At 36.9% G+C, this 16641-nt stretch overlaps 1 protein-coding gene across 1 annotated transcript; it reads left to right on the forward strand.

Moving 5' to 3' along the window:
- Nucleotides 1-822: 822 nt before the first annotated feature.
- Nucleotides 823-2463, forward strand: LOC149405044 (alcohol acyl transferase 1 allele GSa-like). The gene is made up of 2 exons (XM_089607752.1): nucleotides 823-1482; nucleotides 2023-2463. Exons 1-2 carry the CDS (start codon nucleotides 865-867, stop codon nucleotides 2461-2463), a joined length of 1059 nt encoding a protein of 352 aa, XP_089463878.1. The 5' UTR covers nucleotides 823-864.
- Nucleotides 2464-16641: the final 14178 nt, after the last annotated feature.

Raw genomic sequence — 16641 nt, forward strand, 5'->3', positions numbered from 1 at the left:
GTAAAAAGAAGGAATACATGAACTTTCTAGATTGTCATCTGTATTAGGTAGCATGCTTTTGTACTTTCTAGATTACCATTTATAAGGTAGAATACCCTTGTAACTTGCTCTCTTTATTTTTAGGTAGGTACATTTTCTAGGGCATGTCGAAATTATTTAGATATAATTTATTATAGCATACTCTTCTAGATTGTGATTAAATTGGTAGTATACTTCTCCTTTCTAAGTAAAAAGAAGGAATACATGACCTTTCTAGATTGTCATCTGTATTAGGTAGCATGCTTTTGTACTTTCTAGATTACCATTTATAAGGTAGAATACCCTTGTAAATTGCTCTCTTTATTTTTAGGTAGGCACATTTTCTAGGGCATGTCGAAATTATGTAGATATAATTTTTTATAGCATACTCTTCTAGATTGTGATTAAATTGGTAGTATACTTCTCCTTTCTAAGTAAAAAGAAGGAGTACATGAACTTTCTAGGTTGTCATCTGTATTAGGTAGCATGCTTTTGTACTTTCTAGATTATCATTTATAAGGTAGAATACCCTTGTAAATTGCTCTCTTTATTTTTAGGTAGGTACATTTTCTAGGGCATGTCGAAATTTAGATATAATTTTTTATAGCATACTCTTCTAGATTGTGATTAAATTGGTAGTATACTTCTCCTTTCTAAGTAAAAAGAAGGAATACATGAACTTTCTAGATTGTCATCCGTATTAGGTAGCTTGCCTTTGTACTTTCTAATTTATCATTTATAAGGTAGAATACCCTTGTAATACCTAAATCCTCTCTATTAAGTACAATAGTCTACTTCTTCCAGTTTCTAAAAGGCCAGGTCATTGGTAGAGACTTCTCAAACAACATGCTAAAATATTTAAGAAAAAACAGTCTCCTATCTCTCAAGTTTTCATATAATAGTCTCTCCAAGTTTCAAACAATCTCTACATACCCAAACTCGCTTCATAGAGCACTTGAAGCAAATAGCAGAGAACACCTTTCCAACTTTTACACAAACAAAACACCAAAAGGGAAAATGACAGAAATCGGATCATCGATAGCATTTACAGTGACAAGGAGTAAGCCGGAGCTAGTTGCCCCTGCAAAGCTAAATCCACACGAGCTAAAGCCACTCTCTGACATCGATGAGAGTATGAACCTTCGGTATCACACTCCTATTGTATTTTTCTATAAGAATAACCTATCGATGGTCGGTAAAGATCCGGTTAGGGTTATCAAAGAAGCCCTTGCTAAGGCACTAGTTTACTACTATCCTCTGGCTGGAAGGCTAGTTGAAGGGTCTAATAGGAAACTCTCTGTGGATTGCAACGGTGAAGGAGTGTTATTTCTAGAAGCTTCAGCAGATATTACGCTCGAGCAACTAGGGGATTCAATTCTATCTCCACATCAGTATTTGGATGAGGTTTTGCACAATGTACCAGGATCTGATGGTATCATTGGTTGTCCTATAATATTGGTGCAGGTAACTATTTCTAACGTTTAGGATAATTAATGGCTGTATTACATAATTATATATATATTACTTTTTTTTTTTAATATAAAAGGTTAGCAGTTGTAAATATGGGTGAAGCATACTTTTCCGTGAAGTGCAGGGATTAAAAATTGTGATCTATGCTGGCCAATTGTGAACTTGAATTTTGCTAAAGAGCCAATGTTTTAATTTTTGTAAAATAACCATTAACAGAAATTAAACAACGATCAAATATCCAAAATACCATTTATAAACATTTCAGAATTAAAACAAAGAATGAGACATTGAATTTTGATGCTGCTCTTCTATTCGGAATATTTCATTGCTTTTATTCGTTTTTATCTTTTATTTTTATTTTTTATTATTATTATTATTTTTTTTTTGTAATTGTAATTTCAGATATTAATGCCTCACAAATACCATGTATATATCTTTTTTCGTTCAGTTATGAAAAAATAAAAATTAAACTCTAGTGGCCTTTCTAATCCTGTTTATTTCCAGTTATGAATTCTATTTCTCTGATCTTCTCAGGTGACTCGGTTGCTGTGTGGAGGTTTTATTTTGGCAGTAAGGCTCAACCACACAATGTGTGACGGAGTAGGGTTGGGACAATTCCTTCAGGCCGTGGCAGAGATTGCTCGCGGCGCCAATGTTCCTTCTATTCTTCCCGTTTGGGAACGAGAGCTGTTTTACACCCAAGAAGCACCTCGAATAACACATGAGAGCCAAGACATACCCAAGAATTTTGTCATGAATGAGACACATCATATTGTACAACGGTCGTTTCTCATAAGCTACGATTTCGTTAAAAGCATTCGCAGAGATCTCCCACAACACCTCGCGAGATCCACATCTTATGAGCTTCTAACGGCCTGCTTATGGAAATGTGTTGTTCGAGCTTGGAACAGGGAACCCGAATACCCTGTGCTTGTTACCATTACAGTTAGTGCTCGCGACAAGAAATATAAGTAAGTCTAATCACAAACCACAAAACTTTGTATATATACATATATTTGAAATTTTAATGCGTAATTGTTGAACTTTCATGAAAATGAAGATGATATGCGTAATAAAATCCCCAATTTACCTATTGATCACAACTAATTGATCAAATAAAGATCACACCTAATTTAACAATCATTTAAAGTATTAGAAATAGTGGGAAAACAATATGATTTTGCAATTAATTAATAAGGACTATCTCTTTAAATGAATTTGAAAAAAGTTGGGAAATTTTGACATAAATGTATTAATAAATGTCTTTTACCCCTTTACGATAATGAACCAAAACTTAATATTTGACACTTCTATATCTAAAATGAGGAGAGAAGTTCTTTCTTGCAAAAATATGACTTTGTGAACTTTTTCTTATTTTGAAATCGTTAACGAAATACAAATTTTGTGACACAAATCATTTAGTAATAGAACTGTCAAATTTTAAATTTGAGATTTTAGTAAATTGACATGAATTTTGTAATATCTGTGTCAAAATCCCTTAAAAGTCGAGCACTTTGTAAAGTAACTATTCTTATGTATTAGTTATTTTTCCAACACCCAGACATTACATTGCACTCGTACACCTTACGCTCGGAGTCAAACTCTTTTTTCTTTAACCCAAATTTTCAAATATGCTAAAAGGCATAATTTTTAAAATTTTCAAGATAACTTTCAGAAATAATATAGATAAGCAACGACCTAAAAAGACACGTCACGGTTGATAAAACAAATAAAATGATCACTAAAGTCACAAATAATCAGTTACCTCAACTAAAAATAACGACATTACCTCTCTTTAAAAGTTAATATCGTAAATGGTTAACTCTCTTTAAAAGTGAACATCCTAAATGGTTCACTATACTTGGTTTTTTTCCTCCTATTTTAATTTTCAATATCCAAGCAGAGCTCAACTACTGATGAATGTTTTATAGTACAAATATTCCTCCAGGGTACTACGGTAACGCAGTTGGTGTCCCATATGCAATGTCAAAATCTAAGCATATGTGCGAGAAACCGCTGGCATACGCTGTGGAGCTTGTGCAATCGGCAAAAAACATGATGACCGGCGACTACTTTCGGTCTATGATGGAATCGTACCAGACGATGGTAGATTTCCATGCCCAAGGAAATGGCGTGCTTATAGTTTCAGACGTAAGGTTTTTCGGAGGCATTGATTTTGGATGGGGTCTTCCGGTTCATGCAGGGCCAGTGATCAAGCAGTCCCCGGTTTGCTACATATCAAAATACAGAAATTTTGATGCAAGTGAATGCATTGCTGCGGAGATAAGCTTGCCGGAGCCAGCCATGTATAGATTTGAGGTAGAGCTTAAGAACATAATGGCAACTAATAAGTTGTCGAAGCTTTGATTTTCTGGCTTTATTTCATGCTTATTAGTGGCTGCATTTTAATAAGTACGTTCTTTATTGGGATTATGAATAATGGCAACTAATAAGTTGTCGGATATTGATGTATTCTTAATGCATTTTGAATTGAAATGCCGCATCAAATTTTTTCCATTTTTTATGCCTCCAAAAGGGCATTTCACATATTTTTCGATTTTTTTGCTCTTTTTGAATCCTTTTCTCTTTTCGTCTTTATGTTAGGATATTTCTATAGTTACATACAATTTAGTTTATTCTGTTGCAATAAACTAAAAAAATTCTGGAACACCAGCCAACATTAAATGCACTTCGTAAGCGGGAAACGTTCATGTATTCGAGCATATAATATACCAATTTAAAGTCCTTTAATTCTACGTTTTAATTCCGGAGGTTTCAGTCCGTTTAGACTTTAGTGGAAAGAGATACGACCGTTTTAGTGACTAGTGGTCATGAATAAATTGTAGTATTGTAAATTGCTTTTATTTGCATTTATTGTGTACGTTTTCTTTTTATTTGGTCTGTTCTTGATGCTCCAAGGCTATATAAATAAAGTGTTTCTAGTTGTTCAAGTTTTGTGAATAAAATTCCTCTAAAAATCTCATTCCCTCTTCCTCCTAGAAACACTTTATAATTTTCAAATTGTATCAAAAGCAAGATGAATTCCGAGAGTACATCGTTAGGTCAAATTCCGCTGCCACGACTTACCAAGTCGAACTATGACAATTGGACTATTCAAATGCGGACATTGCTTGATGCTCAAGACGCATGGGAGATAGTCCAAGACGGTTTTGAAGGCTCGGCTCCAACAACAAATTTGATGGCAAATCAAATGAAGGCCTTAAAGGAGATGTGTATGAAACACAAGGCTGGTCTCTATCTCTTGTTTCAAGCAGTGGACAAGTTGGGTTTTGGGATAATGGCTGGTGAAATGGCTTCGAAGGAAGAGTGGGACAAGTTGGAGAAGGTTTTCAAAGGCACGACCGAGTTAAACAAGTGCGGCTTCAACCTCTTAGAGGCGAATTGGAGGCCATGAAGATGAAGAAGTTGGAAAGAGTATCGGACTTCATCACGCGTGTTAAAGTAGTGGCAAACCAACTTAAACGCAACGGAGAAACCCTCACAGATGCAAGAGTTGTGGAGAAAATTCTACGTTCATTTACCGAGAATTTTTGAAAATGTTGTTATTGAAGAATTGAAGAATTAGGAGGAGAGTACATGTCAACTGCATTCACGAGCTGTTGCGAAGAATGATGGATCAAGAGATTCTTTGCAGCTATTTATTCACCTCAGCAAAATGGTGTAGCGGAGAGGAAAATTCGGACTATCCTCGACGTGGTTTAATCGATGCTGAAGAGCAAGGACATGCCGAAAGAGTTTTGGGCTGAAGCAGTATAATGTGTTGTTTATGTTCACAACCAATGTCCACATGCGAAATTGGAAAATCAAACACCACACGATGAGTGGACCGGACGAAAGGCAACCGTATCTCACATGAGAGTATTTGGTAGTATGGCCTACACGCATGTACTAGATCAAAGAAAAAACAAATAACTTGATGACAAGAGCAAGAAGTACGTGTTCATCAGGTACGATGAGAAGACAAACGCTTTCAAGCTCTTTGACCCAATTGCGAAGAAGGTGTTTGTCATTCGAGATTGGAAAGTGAATGAAGAAAGTGCATGGGATTGAAAGGTAAAAAAGGAGGAGTCCCAAAATTAAGAAAATGGATATTCATTAGCCGGTAAACCGATGTTCACTCCGACAACCACTCAAACATCCGATGATGAAGAAGAGCCACCCCAACCTAAGATGCAAAGTTTGTAAGACCTATACGAGTCAACAAGTGAAGCACAATTCCTGTGTCTCTTGGCCTATGCCAAGCATATAGTTTTTGAAGAGGCGGTGGGAGATAAGAAATGGAAGGCATTTATGGATGAAGAAATACGTGCGATCGAAATAAATGAAACTTGAGAGTTAGCGGAGTTTTCGGAAAGATGTCGACCCATAGGCGTAAAATGGATGTACAAGAAAAAGATGAATGCCCAAGGAGAAATTGATGGATAAAAGGCACACCTAGATGCTAACGGGTACATATAAAGACAGGGATCGACTGTGATGAAGTCTTCGCTCCATTTGCAAGAATTGGGATAATTCGGCTTCTCAAATTTTAAGCGGCACAATTCAAGTGGTTGATATACCAAATGAATGTGAAGTTGGCATTTTTAAATGGTGTGCTTGAAGATGAAGTATATGCGGAACCATCTCAGTACATGAGAGTCGAGAAATAGAGCAAAGTGTATTGAAGTTGAAAAAAGCGTTATATAGACTAAAGCAAGCAGCTCGAGTATGAAACACTCGGAACGACACCTACTTCAAGAAGATCGGGTTCATGGAATGTCCCTATGAGCATGCATTATATTCAAAGAAAGAAAACGTTAATTTATCTTTATTAGCTCTCTATGTTGATGATGTTATATTCATGGGAAACAATGATGACATGATAAGAGATTTCAAAGAGGCTATGACTTGGGAGCTCGAAATGATGGATTCGGGGCTAGTGAAGTACTTCTTTGGTCTTGTGGTCAGACAAGGAACGTCTGGAACTTTTTGTATCACATGAGGCGTACGCAAAGGACATCCCGAAGAAGAATAAGATGGAGACACTACTAGGCTATATCTCACTTTCTGCTATTTCCTAGCGGATGACTTTGTTAATAAAGGATATAAGAATGAGAAACTCTTTGTGGATGTGTTGGCCAAGGGATTTTATCCCAAGAAACATCGACAAATATAAGGTACACCAAGTAGCCGATAGTATGCTTGTATCGCACTATCAGTAATGAGATCCTTGATTGTCCTCTAATATTGACAAAAGCATATTCCTCATCAAGAATTTTACATACAAGTCCAGTTTGTTGATTTCTCTGCAACATGGATTGTTTAGTTTGGCAAAAACGTATAGGTTAATCAGGACTATGCTCAAATACTTGTTCAACACTATTGGGTCACCTAGTCATGCGTTTTTAACGAAAATATCAGAGATCAATAAGAATTTAAACAAAAATTATATTTTTCGATATTATTTTAAAAAATATTTTTTTTGTCAATTATTGCCATAAGAATTTAACCATGACCGTCAGTAATAAAATCAATTACCGAATACTTGGAGACGTTTGAAAGTTTTTGTTGTTATGTATGTTGTTGGCTTAATTTTTAGTCCAAGCTTGTTTGACAAGATGTCTTGCAACATGCTATAGGATATGTTGAGAAATATTGGCTACTCTTTGCATAACTATATTTCTGGCAAGTTTTCTAATCCGCCAGAATGTATCGCGGAAGACCTTCTTCATATATTTTCTCTACGTAAAGCTGTTGACTACTTTTAAAGAAAGAGGCTCTTCCTTTAGTAGTCTCGATGCATTCATTCAAACTTTTAGAGTTCTTAGACGTGCACGATTAACGGACTAGTAAGCTAACTCTCTGTGTGTGTGTGTGTGTGTGTGTGTGTGTGTGTGTGTGTGTGTGTGTGTGTGTGTGTGTGTGCGTGTGTGTGCATGTGTGGTGTGATTCTCTAAATACTATTCATGTTCCATTGAGTGTTAGACAATTGTTTGGGTTTTGTGATTTTGTGATTGAATATGTTGGATCCTCTATGACATGGTTTAGTTTGGAAAAACCACTGCACTAAAGTTGTTCAAGTGAAGTTGCAAAAGGATGTTCAAGACCCGGGTTACTTGTTATACATTGTTCTCCCGTGCGAACTATGTTTTCAGTTTAGAATATATTGGACATCTATTATTGAATATTTGGTTTTCGATTTTTAGAGATTCACGAGGGATTTGAGGCTTGATATAATAAAGCTCCTTCGGGGTCGAATTAGGTCATTGTTTCTATTGTAAAGTGAATCACACTACCTTATAACTTGAGCTAGTCTCTCTATTCTGAAGAACATCATCGAGAATCGGTACTTGGTGCTTGCAACTGCTGTTTTTTTATTTGATCAGAGTTTGTGAGTACGCGTGTTTGCATTAACGTGCTTGATAATCTTCGTAAGAAGATTAGATGAAACATAGATAGAGAGTTTCTAGATCTGAGGAGAGCTCGTATTCACATCTGTTAAAGACAGTCAAAGACAAAGGTGTTTGTGATGAAGTCATCAAATTTAATATTATTCCTTTGACTGATTGATTATAGTGGATTCTTTTCACCGGGTCGTATCAGTCCCCTTGAGTAGGTTGTTTATACCGAGCAGGGTTACAAATTATCTTGTATTCTTTACTGCTTTCTCTTTGATTGTTTGGTTGCGTATCTTCATTATTAATCTGTATAAAACAATCAATTGTTCAACAACTTATTCAACCCACTACTTGAACAACTATCTTAACCATATTAAGTAATTTCAATTGGTATCATAGCGAGTCACTCGATTCACTAAGTGTTACTGAGATAATTACTAACGTGTGTGTCTTGTGTTAAGACGAACATGAAAGAAGGACACAACATAGGTCGACCTCCTTTGTTAGAAGTAATGAACCATGTCTATTGGAAGGCTTTTCTAACAGCCCGTAGTTACACTGAGTTGGCTGTTTTGGTTCAGGCAACTCTATTGTCCTTGATGTTGTTTCTAGCATTGTTCAGAACACTCTTGTTGCTGTACGGCTAGACTTTGACGTGGCCTTCCTGACAGCTTTTGTATCTCTCCTCGACCTGCATTGTGCCATCTGTCTTGGTGTCTGGTTACATGACATTCTCTTTTGTTGTATCGTATAAGCTCGCTGAACTCTACATAAAAGAGATTTTATTAAACTAACGTCCAAATTTATGAAGAGTATACAACAGCATTTGGGGACGCGACTGAAATTTAGCACTGCATTTCATCCCCAAACTGACGGCTAGAGTGAACGCACGATCCAAGTGTTAGAAGATATGCTCCGAGCATGTGTTTTGGAGTTCCACGGCTCGTGGAGTCGTTATCTTCCCTTGGTCGAGTTCTCGTACAATAACAATTACCAAGAGACTATTGGGATGGCACTCTATGAAGCTCTTTATGGGAGAAAGTGTCGCTCTCTAGTTCATTGGGATTAAGCTGGTGAGAGCGAGTTCATCGGGCCTGAATTGCTCGAGCAGACCACCGAAGCGATCAAGAAAATTCAAGCCCGGGTGAAGACAACACAAAGTCGTCAAAAAAGCAACGCAGATAAGCGTAGAAGACCTCTAGAGTTTGAGGCAGAAGAGAAAGTCTTTTTGAAAGTCTCTCCGATGTGTGGTGTCATGAAATTCGGGAAGAAAGGAAAGCTCAGCCCGAGATATGTTGGACCTTTTGAGATTCTGGAGCGAGTAGGCATGGCAGCGTATCGCCTAGCCCTACTGCCGTCTATGTCCAACCTTCATGATGTGTTTCACGTATCGATGTTGCGGAAATACATGTCTGATCCTTCATATGAAGAACCAGCTGTTGCGATCCTAGATCGCAAGGAGAAAGTCTTGAGAAATAAGACTATACCTCTAGTCAAAGTACTATGGAAGAAACACTCCACAGAAGAAGCTACGTAGGAGCTTGAGAGCGAAATGCAAAAGAAATACCCTACCTATGTTTCGAGGACGAAACTCTTCTAAGGGGGTAGGGATTGTAATATACAAAATTTTGTAACGCTCGACTTGTTGATTTGAATAAAATAAACTAGTTTTATTTCAAATCAAATTCTTGTTGCACATGAGATGTCCTTAAATTTTAAATTCCACATTCATAATCGCGTATCTATTCATCAAGGTACCTCATTATAAACTATGAAATATAGAATGGGATGAAGTGTGGTGTCTAATATTTCCATCTTTTTTGTAGTACTTGTTATATTCTCTCAGATCGTGATTTCATAGAGAAATTGGATGCTAAGAGAGATGAAAGTATATTTCTCAGTTATTCCAACAACAACATGGCTTATTGTATGTTTAACAAACGCACCAAGATCATTATGGAGTCTATCAATATGGCGATCAATGATGCTAAAAGAACTATTATAAGAGTATAATGTACATGATTTGAACCCAATTTCAAGCTTGAATCTCACGCGTTCTCGAGTGAGTTTTTGTGATTTTAATATGTTTTTTTTGTTGATTTAAGCTCGAGAGCATTTTGAGGTGTTAAAGAAGTGTTTGGGTTGATTTATAAATTTTCGGAACCATCAAGGAGTCAGCACATCAAATAGAGATTCGGGAACTTAAAAACAAGGATCGGCAACTAGGCGCGTCGCGCAACCATCTAGTGCGCCGCGCTAAGTATCACGAAACCTCCCAAGTAAGAAGCATGTAATACTACAGAATTTTCCACGACGCGTCGCGCAGCATTGGCGACGCGTTGGGCAGAAGACCTAGCACGCTGAGCGGCCCAGTTAGCGTAGCGTTTTTACTCCGTTTTCGGTCGTTCGATCATATTTAATGGCCCTTTAAGGCTCTGAAATTAAGAGGAAATGCCATATATGTATGTGTGTGTGTGTGTTCCATTACGTTTAACAATGCTAAATAGCCAATGTCTAGTAAATCTTAGAAAAATAGCCACTTTCATATACCAAAAGTTGGCTATTTACTTAAAATTTACGTCTGAAAGTAGCTATTTATCTAAGATTTACCAGGCATTGACTATTTAGCAATATCAAATGTTAAATTGGTTATTTTTTTTAATTTTTTATATATATGTTAGAACAATCATAATCAAAAGTGGGGTTTTGTTTTAGGTTTTTAATTCTTGTTTGGCGAGTTGTGAGAGAAGAGGCAACCAGAGAAGATGACCAATGTTCATCGCGATTGACAACCGCGATTCAATGTTTTTTCTTCTAATAGTGTTCCTCTGAACTCCTTTAATTTTTTTTATCTTTGAATTTATTTTTGTGCTTTATTTTAGTTTATTTTGCTTTTCTATGAACTAATCCAAGAGATGGTGATGGCCTAGCTTACTTCATTATGGTTGTGGATTCATTAATTGAGCGACTACATGCACTTGCCTCCGAAAATATCGTAACAAACTGGTGCCACTAGAGATCACGATGAATTGCCTACTCCCAGTGCCCCTGATGTTCCTGTAGATGCCCCTGACTGCTCATATGACACCGAGGAGTCCAAGTCTAGTGACGAAGAAGCTGATGCTCCATGCAAGGAACCAATCAGGCGTGTCAAGAATAATAATCTTTTCATCATTGGAAACGTCAATGAATAAATTACTATGCGTGGCAAAGAGCGTATGAAATATAATGAAATGATTGGGAATGTATTTGATACCGGCCCGGTGAAGCAAAGACGAGAGCAGCAACAGCCAATCCGAGGGCTTGCCTCGGCCATTGGCCGGCCCTAGGGCGTGCTCAGCAAATGGTCGTGTCCGACCCACGAACATCATCAGCTTGCTCACGAGCCGCGACCGAATAATCCGTACAATCAAATGACTCGCGAACGTCATCAACTCACTCACGAGCCAAAGGCCAACCCCGAGATAGTACCCAATATAAATATAAGTAACGCGAAAACTTTAATATACAATAGGTAAATATATTACATAATTTAAAATTCAAAAAATATTAAACATATAACATTTAAGTCGTTACACAAAAACCTCAGGAAATTTTTCGTGTTTTAAGTTTAAGACTTAGAGTCTTATAATGACTCGTATTTATACACAAGGTCTCGATTTTAAGTATATATACATGGGATAGTTTGGGGAGCGTAGTTAATCAGAGTTTTACAAAATACTAATACATAGTAATTTGATCCCGAGTGAGTTCCCAGTAGCCCATAGGTCAAGAGATATACGTCCGGTTTCGATCTTCGTTTCCGTTGCTCACATCGCCGCCTTACCCTTATCTACATTACCAAGAGTCATAAAGCTATGAGTCGATTGACTCAGTAAGCGGAAGTCTAACCTATGAAAGGAAAACATCTAATGAAGAGGCATGTGACGTGCAAACAATCACAGAAGACTGTAGGATGCAATTGCCGCTAATTCTATAGCCTGAATAATGTGTGATCACATCCTAACTAACACTTGTCCCTCCGCAAGGTTATACATCTCTCTGTCATAACATCTGGAATGACAAGAGACCAACTTTAGACTTCTAGCAGCAGTCTTTCGCTGGCCTAAGAGTTTTCGTTTTGTCTTGGATCCACTAATGGTACCATTTTTGTTTATGACATCAGCGCAAATTGGGCTCTGACGGCAATGAGCTCGCGAATCGCGATCTTCACCCATTCCGCCATACGGTGCTTGCATCAACTACCGTCGAGTCTCCAGTCTTGCAATGAGCTCGCGAATCGCGACCTTCACCCATTGCTTAATTAGTACTTCACATCAACCCAAAATTTGTAAGAAATGTCATTAGCACGAAGCATAACATGATCTATTTCTTGTATGGTCCGATTCTTTCTCTCAAAAATGCCATTTTGGTGAGGCGTGATCGGAGCAAAGAACTTATGCATGATATTCTCTAAGTTGCATAACTATGTAAATTGGCTGTTTTAAAATTCACGGCAGCGATCGCTTCTAGTTTGAATGACCTATCTAGTGGTAGACTCTTTTTCAAGCTGAAGCTTAAGGTACAAGGTATGAAATGCCTCAAAGGTGTAAGATTTCTTGTGAAGAAATGTAACCCGCGTGTGTATCTAGTTAGATAAGACATCAACACAAACAAAGATATACTTCTTACCACTAAGGCTTTCAATCTGCATAGGACACATGATGCGGATCAAAAGAGTCTGGAAAGTTGGGATCACAGAAACAGACAAAAGATGAATGTTTCCTAAGTGGAAATGTCCTATTAAACAAGACCCACATTGTGGGGTCTCAACATTTAAGCCTAATTCGGACGTTTAGGCATTCAAAATGACGTTTTGTGTTCTATCTGTTTTGTTTCATTATTTGTTTTTTTTAATTTCTTTTATTAATGTTTATTAACAGTCTTTATTAATGTTTAATTATTTAGTTTTAGGGATGTGAATGGTCACAAGATGCATCTATAAATCTTGGTGACTTGTTTTGTAAAAAAAAATAGATTTTGTTTAATTTAAAAAAAAAAAGAGTTCTCTAAAAAAAACCATTGTTTCGGTATTCTTTGTGAATCAACGAAATTGAGATGCCTTAATCTGGTATTCGTAGTCTAATGAATCAACAGATTTTGGAAGAATCATTGACCGGTATTCTTGCGTGAATCAACGATCGTGATTATTTATCATTTCCACCACCTCCCCCTGCATCAACACATGAGATCCATGTAGAGAAGTTCAAGAACTCTAAAAGTCGTGAAGTAAGATACATTCTTGTGCGAGACCATGGTTTTTTTATTTTAACAAGTTCACAATAACCACATATCTGACCACAACTTCTTTGGACACAATTTTTTCCATACTCCGCAAATTCATCTCACCAAGCCTTCTGTGCCATATTTATGAGACGTCTTCTCTACTTAATAGACAAGTAGAAGAAAGAACAACAGTAGGAGCATTCCAAAAGTAATAATTATCTGAAGATCTAGTACCTTTCATCATGGAAGTGACATATATGTTAACGACAATACATTCAGTTTTCGTGGAATTGATAATCATATCATGATCACGTAAGTGACTGATGCTGATAAAATACCAATCATCTCGTTCATAGAGGTATTAAGAACATGTAAAATGATCATAACACACTCTGTGGTTTGATCATAACACAATCCCTATTAACTACCATGAGAGTGTTAATGATGGTCTTCTCGTGCAGGGTAATTTTATGGCGAGGAGTACATCTCTAGACATGTTGTTTTTTCTCAAGATAAATGCCATATAACTCGTAGCAGTAATGATAGATATGTCTCATGTATTCCCACGATCGCGACATCTCCAATTGACTTTGATTATCTGTTCCTTACTATGACCATGCAATGTGTGCAGAGATGTGGGTGACATCCTTTAGAACATATGTTAACTTTTTGACTTCTGAGGGTGAATGAAAACAGTATATTTGGAGGAGACTTTGATGAATAAACATATGCTAAACCACTATGATTGTTAGAGGATTGTCAAACCTTCAAGATCTCATTCTCATTTGCAGTACCTGAATACAGCGTACAAACATATTTGGTCATTGAATCAAGATCAATATTATGCTTAGCAAACTGTTTCTTGAAGGTTGTAATGAGTTCATGGATATTGGTCCTCTCGCTGAGAATAGTTTCAATTCTTTCATTCTGAGTATAAAAAAATCATTGAATTTTCAGCCCATTTTACATATAGGATTCTGTAAGCATCCTGAAGAGTCACTTCATCATCAGGATGTATATAATGCTCAGAGTCAGCAATATATAAATGGGTTCCAAAATACCAGAAGCATCAAAGCTTAAGAGAGTCCTCTCATTTAGCAGCGAAAACAACAAAATGGTTAGTGCAATCTTCCTCTTCTTCACTGTCTAGATTAGAATCATAAAGGTGGTGTAGTAATTCTTTGATGGCTTTCTATGATAGTTGAGACACTTAACCTGAATGCCTCCAAAGCCCGCGCGCCCCCGACTTTGGTTCCGTTTTCCTCTTTTAGATTGACCATAGCCCCAATAATTCTCGCTTTGAAATTATTCCCAGATTTAAAGCCTCAAGGAGCCATGTCTCTGTTAAATGGAGCATCAAGTTGAACATTTGAATTACGCTGCCTTTTGTCAAGTCCTCTAATGATTTTTCAATAATTTTTACAAAGCATGGCAAAATTATCATCACAAACATCATTAGAAACATTATTGCACTTAGATTTAGAATTTGAGGCTATAAAAGGAACTCCGTTTGCTTTCTTCACAGTGTGACTCTCATCAAGAGGCATGTTATAGGTATGTATTTGCTTTATGAGTTCATCAACCTTCATCTTAGTGACATCTTGAGCTTCCTCAATGGTAGTAATCTCGACCTTGAATCTCTGTGACATGGATCACAAAATCTTCCTCACAAATTTTTGTTATGACATGTGTTCTCCAAGAAGGTGTGATTCATCAGAGAGATAGATCAGACATGAACACATAGAATTCAATGATAATCTCGACTTCTAGTATCTTTAGATTCTCGAACTTAGTTGTCACCAAATGGTGCTAAAATGTCTTCCCCTTGGAAGTCCCCTCATTGGATGTCTCGATAATCTCCCAAGCCTCTTTTCACTCATACAATTGTTGATTAGTCTGAACACATAAGAACTGCCTCACCTTCAGAGGGAGACCAGTCCTTCTCGGGCTTCAGAAAAATTGTCACTTTGCCTTTAAGAATAGTCGTGGGATAACTCCACCCATAAATAATAGCCATCTAGGTTTCATGGTCCAAAGAATTTATGAAAGGCGCTCATGTTGGCCTTCCAATAAGCATAAATGGAACCATTAAATAATGGTTTGTGGCTTATAGATCCTCCTTTTCTGAAAACATCCATCTTCCCACAAATAGATCATATACGAATGAGCATAATGAATACGTTGTGGACTGGGAGTGCCTGTTTTGATATCAATAGAAATTATGTATTTCGTGTTTATGTGATATCTCTTATGATGGTACTAACAAGTTTTGAGACAACAAGTTAATTATCATATTAATGCATAAAGGTAAAATATTTATATGAGACGCATAATTAGTAACCTTATTTAGTCAATAATGCTTACATTTGGAGGGATGATACTCCACGGGATAAGAAAATTCCCGATCAATGGTAGAATAAGTATAAAGTGGTGTTAATTAGCTGAATCATACACTCATACTTATACTTCAAATTACCCGTGAATTTTGACTCAGGCTTCCCCTAAATTTAAATCCCCTCACTTCCACTCAACTCACTCCACAAGTGGTTGATCTATGTTTACAGTGATACGTGATCTTACAATACAGCGAACACAAACCCTATTTTGTCCCTCGCATGAAACAACGACAAAGAAAACTAGACTGAATAAAAACAACACTCAAGGACAAAGTGCCTCTCAATACCTTTACAAAATCATAAAGTGCGTAACCAGACTCTTATAGAAACAATATCTCTTTTATTGGAGTCAAAACATAGCCTTTGATTCCCAACTATATTTCCTTGTAGATCCCCTCGTTCAGATTTGATAGAGAAAAATTCAGAAGCGTAGCAACTATATCATAAGACTTGCGCAAAATATAAACAGAGTCGAATCTGTTGCGGTCTGTCAGACATCAAAAGTCATTACAAGATATTAAGGACATGATGTATGTCACGACCCGTGAACGCCATCAACTCTCTCACGAGCCGCGACAGAAATATTCGAATAATCAAACGACTCGCGAACGTCATCAACTCGCTCACGAGCCAAAAGCCAACCCCGAGATAATACGCAATATAAATATAACAATGGGAAACTTTAATATATAATAAGTAAATATATTACATAATTTAAAATGCTGAAATATTAAACATATAACATTTTAGTGGTTATACAAAAACCTAGGAAAATTTTTCGCGTTGAAAGTTTAGGACTTAGAGTCTTATAACGACTCTTATTTATACACAAGCTCCCGATTTTAAGTATATATACAAGGGATAGTTTGGGGAGCGTAGTTAATCAGAGTTTTACAAATACTAATATATAGTAATTTGATCCTGAGTGAGTTCCTAGTAGCCCATAGGTCAAGAGATATACGCCCGGTTTTGATCTTCGTTTCCGTTGCTCACATCGCCGCTTTACCCTTATCTACATTACCAAGGATCATAAAACTATGAGTCGATTGACTCATTAAGCAAGAGTCTAACCTATGAAAGGAAAACATCTAATG

Source organism: Urtica dioica, chromosome 2 (assembly GCF_054948205.1).
Source record: "Urtica dioica subsp. dioica isolate 48M chromosome 2, U.dioica_male_clone48M_v1_H2, whole genome shotgun sequence".
NCBI classification, from domain to species: Eukaryota; Viridiplantae; Streptophyta; class Magnoliopsida; order Rosales; family Urticaceae; genus Urtica; species Urtica dioica.